Source organism: Limulus polyphemus, unplaced genomic scaffold (assembly GCF_000517525.1).
Source record: "Limulus polyphemus unplaced genomic scaffold, Limulus_polyphemus-2.1.2 Scaffold587, whole genome shotgun sequence".
In the NCBI taxonomy this organism is placed as follows: domain Eukaryota; kingdom Metazoa; phylum Arthropoda; class Merostomata; order Xiphosura; family Limulidae; genus Limulus; species Limulus polyphemus.
The window spans coordinates 250,595-255,250 of record NW_013666197.1 but is presented as its reverse complement, the minus strand read 5'-3'; the positions used below and the strand labels follow the sequence as shown (position 1 = coordinate 255,250).

The 4,656-nt window shown below is 31.9% G+C and overlaps 1 protein-coding gene across 1 annotated transcript in view; it reads right to left on the bottom strand.

The window, feature by feature from the left end:
* The window catches only part of LOC111085740, a 9,339-nt gene extending 6,357 nt beyond the window's left edge, over positions 1 to 2,982 (bottom strand). Inside the window, exons 1-3 of the mRNA XM_022385731.1 lie at positions 2,933 to 2,982; positions 1,756 to 1,840; positions 703 to 744 (exon numbers count right to left, since the gene is read on the bottom strand). Of these exons, the coding sequence (XP_022241439.1) occupies positions 703 to 744; positions 1,756 to 1,824 (111 nt within the window). The 5' untranslated portion in view covers positions 1,825 to 1,840; positions 2,933 to 2,982. The remainder of the gene's footprint in view (positions 1 to 702; positions 745 to 1,755; positions 1,841 to 2,932) is intronic.
* Between the last annotated feature and the right edge of the window lie 1,674 nt (positions 2,983 to 4,656).

Genomic DNA, 4,656 nt, shown 5'->3' with positions numbered 1-4,656 from the left:
ATATTACTAAATTTCGTGTTAATTATTACTACATATTACTACATTTCGTGCTAAATATTACTCCATATTACTAAATTTCGTGTTAATTATTACTACATATAACTATATTTCGTGTATTATTATTACTACATATTACTACATTTCGTGTTAATTATTATTCCATATTACAACATTTCGCATTAGTTATTACTACATATTACTACATTTCGTGTTACTTATTACTACAGATTACTACATTTCGTGTTAACTATTAGTACATACTACCACTTTACGTGTTAATCATTACTACATATAACTACACGTGTATTATTACTACATATTACTACATTTCGTGTTAATTATTACTAGATTTCATGTCAATTATTACTACATTTCATGTTAATTATTACTACATTTCATGTTAATTATTACTACATAGCGGATATTTCCAAAGTCACCTTCGCTGTTCATACGATTACGTCCAGGAAATCGATGGACACAACGTTGTTGTGAATCTCGATGTGTTGACCAATCTGGCCATTCAGAGGGCTATGCACACAGTCATGTGGTCTGCTTTGATAATATCATAGTCACACTACATGGTATCTATAGGTATAAACGCAGTCGTTTTAACAGCGGAAGTGATTTTGGGAAACACCCGGCATACATATCTAAGAAATATGTGTTCAAATAAAGACAAATGAAAATTAGTTTATAACCTACCTGCAAGCCTTGAATCATTGAGTTGACGCAGACTTGGACGGTCTGTAATACATTTGTAATATATCTGTATTTAACTGCATAAAAACTTCAACAAGCTATAACAATTTAGCCAAAGTTATAATTTTTTTCATTATTTAAAGTACACACTGAAAATAAATAATATTTTATTAAGTCGCCAGTCTCAACCGTTAAAAGCTAAAAAGTAATTGGTACAATCTTTAACTTGTCATGCAAACTTTCTGTTGATTAGCTATACAAACTAGTCAAAATATACTTTTACCTTTACAAGCCAGTCGATGTATGAAATTACTTTTATCAACCATTCATTGTATAAACCTAATTTTACAAACAATTTAATATTTTGTTTTCTCTATAAAAGCTACAGTCAACATATCGTTTCATTCATACTAGCTAGTTAATATATTGTTTTTACCTTTACAAACCAGTCAATGTACAAGCTCACCTTTACAAGTAAGTTAACTATTTGGAAGCTACAATCAACATATCGTTTTATCTATACGAGCTAGTCAACATATCGTTTTATCTATACAAGCTAGTCAACATATCGCTTTAGCTTTACAAGTTGGCCAGTACGTCGCCTTCTTTTTTTATCAGTTAGTCAATATTTAGTCTTCTTTGTACAAAATAGTCAATTCTATAATTAACATAAACAAAGAAAACGTTTTATTTTTCTAGTGTTATCTGCTGTTTTCTTCAAATAATATTTATAAAGCCCAATCACAACTCTCATTAGATTCACTCTTTGAAATGCTTTTTTCTTCAACAATAAAACTTATTGAAGCAAAACTCACGTGCGGGATGATGAAGCTATACGTCATGAGTTAACTATATATACTTCAACAATAAACGTTCGGAATACTGAAGCTATACATCATGAGCTTACTATATATACTTAAGTAGTGTCATTAAAGGAAAAGAATATATCTTTTTTATTTTTACATGTCCATTTTTTATAAAAAATATATTAATCTCCAAATTAATAACAAAAATACACACAACAAGAAGGCTGTGACAAAACGTATCGCCGCCTACCTGGAAAATTCCTGCAACCACAGTGAAAATCGACAAAATGCAGATAGCAAAGAACACCTTTTTGTTCATCGTAGCAACAGTTTACCTTAAAAAGAAAATTAAACTAATTTATTTACATAAAGTACAGTCCCACACATATATTATTTTATGCAAGAATAGAAAAAACACACACACATATATATATAAATATATTTAATCACTTTTATGCCGTTACTTTGAAGAAAACTTACTAACAGTAATCTTTAATGACAGTTTAAAATTATTTAATGTTTAACCCTTGTAATTATTTGCAAGTACAGTGAATGTTTTAAAAGGATACAGTTCTACGCTTTGATTGGATCGTTATTGTTGTATTCAGTTTATTAGCACAAAACTACCCAATGACGAGCCGTACCTAATGTTAAATTAACATAGACTGCAGGGAAAAAAGGCTAGTCAACACTATCTATCTTCAACTGTTGAGATACTTCAGTCCAATAGAGGGATTTGATCATCACTCTTATAACGCACCCACAACCCCAATGTATGGAGAGCAATTCTGCTGCAACAGAATGTGAACCATGGATCCTCGGTTTTACAGTTCAGCATGCTAACGACAAGGCCTTTTCCGGGCCCACTAATTTTAAATTTATACACTAGAGGGAAGACACTTAGTCAACAACACTCACCACCGACTCTTAGGCTACGATTTTCTGACCGAAGAGTGGGGCTTGAGCATTACTCTTATAGTGCACTCAAGGTCTCAAAGCGTTTTTTTTTTCTTTTGTCGTGTGTGTGTGTGTGGAAACGGGACGCGAACAGTGAAACATCGGATTCACAGCCCAAATACACTAACCACTGGACTACGCCACGCCAAACTAAATCGTTCTAGCTGTCCCGTGCATCAAATTAGCCTAATTCATGGTTTTAGACAGATCTGATTATCTGGTTAATTGGAGAAAATTTTATGTATCACATCTGCAAAACACCTTAATATATTACTTAATCTTCTTTCTCGTATTGTAGAAACTCACTAGTTTGTAATTTTGTTTACACAAAGTTAAAATATTATCCCCAGAAAGTTATAGTATTCGTGATCAATTTTGTATATTACAGTAAACTAAATAAAGAAAATGCAATGAGGTACTACATACTAAACTATAACGTATGTTATAAACTTTTGATTTGTTGTACTCACTTTTACTGATCCTAGGAGGAAGCTTTCAATATGGTTCTGCAATTAGTCTGTTAGTCCACAGTTGATCGACTGTTCATTTTATAGGTAATCTCTGACCCACGTGACAGAGTTTCTGATTTTGCATTTAGTGAAAACAAATCATAATAACGTAATTTTATTCATCAACAAGGGCTGTAGTTGGGTCACGGGGTTAAACTATGCATTGTTCTATATTCATTTACCGACAAAATTGTTCCTTCCGCGTCTACATTTGTTGCGTAGAGTTGTTGTTATGCAAAACTCCTTACATACCGGAGTTGGTAGAACAATGAACTGTCTGAAATAGTCAATAGGGGATTTGTGAGATCCTTTCGTGTAACGTGAAAGAGGGAAGGTTTGATTGTTTTAGCGCAAAGCTACACAATAGCCTATCTGCGCTCTGTCCACCACGGGGGAATCAACACCTGGATTTAACGTTGTAAGTCTGGAAACTTACTTTTAACCCACAGGGGGACAAAACGAATTATTCCAGTGACTTTAAGTTAAACACAAGATAACAGAACAAGAATTTCTTAACTAGATTTCAGTTTGCCAGATTTGGTATATATTTTAATTGAATTTAAAATTTGAATACCCGACAAAATTATTTATAATTTAATATTTGAACTTACCTTTTCTGTATAGAATACAATTCCTTGTGACAATGATGTTGATAAATAAAAACATCCTCCAAAAATATATTGAACAATTTCTTGACTTGAGGAGAAGAAGGTAAGCTGATTTTTGCTGGCTGAGGAGTGCTTGAGACTGGTATTGACAGTAACCTCGAAGTCTTAATTAGATTTATTTTCCAGTTTTATGAAATAAGGTAAAGCACGCATACCAACAATACTGAGACATAATCCAAACATAGCTCAGTACGCAAATCTAATGTTGCAGTTGAAGCAAATACAGTTGGTCCTGCTAAACTGAAACAACTCGAAATCCCAAATTCCCATTTTTCTTCTTATTGTTGCCCCCAGTGGCACAGCACTACGTCTGCGGACTTACAACGCTAGAAACCGGGTTTCGATACCCGTGGTGAACAGATCACAGATAGTCCATTGTGTAGCTCTGTGCTTAACTTCAAAAACAAACAAACTCTTATCGTTAGTTTTATATTTTTTAAACATACGGATTGCTATTAGCCTTAAAAGTCAGTTGTTAATTAGTGATGAATTGTAAAAGCAAGGTCAACTAAGACAGAAATTTAATAATGATATTGACAAATGACGTAAATAAAACATTAAACATCTTTACAAAGCTGAAGTCGTATCTTCTAAAATATCTATTACTATATTTCTGATATTAGTGCGCCGTCTTTTTGTGCCTTTAAGTCATTAAAATGTTACTTAACAATACTCTTATAGATGAAATCAGCAGAGTATTAAAATGCTATTTAACAATACTTTTGTAAATTATTTCAGCAGAGTATTAAAATGTTATTTAACAATACTTTTATAGATTATTTCAGCAGAGTATTAAAATGTTATTTAACAATACTTTTATAGATGATTTCAGCAGAGTGTTTATGATGAACAAACAATGGTTATTAAGTTTTTTTATTTTGATTAAACAGTATAAAAAAATAATAGGGTGAATGAAATTGAATGGCCTGGAATTTTGTGTACCATATAATGAAAATGTAACAATTGAAATATGTTTTAATTTTATTTGGAGGTAATAATATCTAAAAACACGTAATG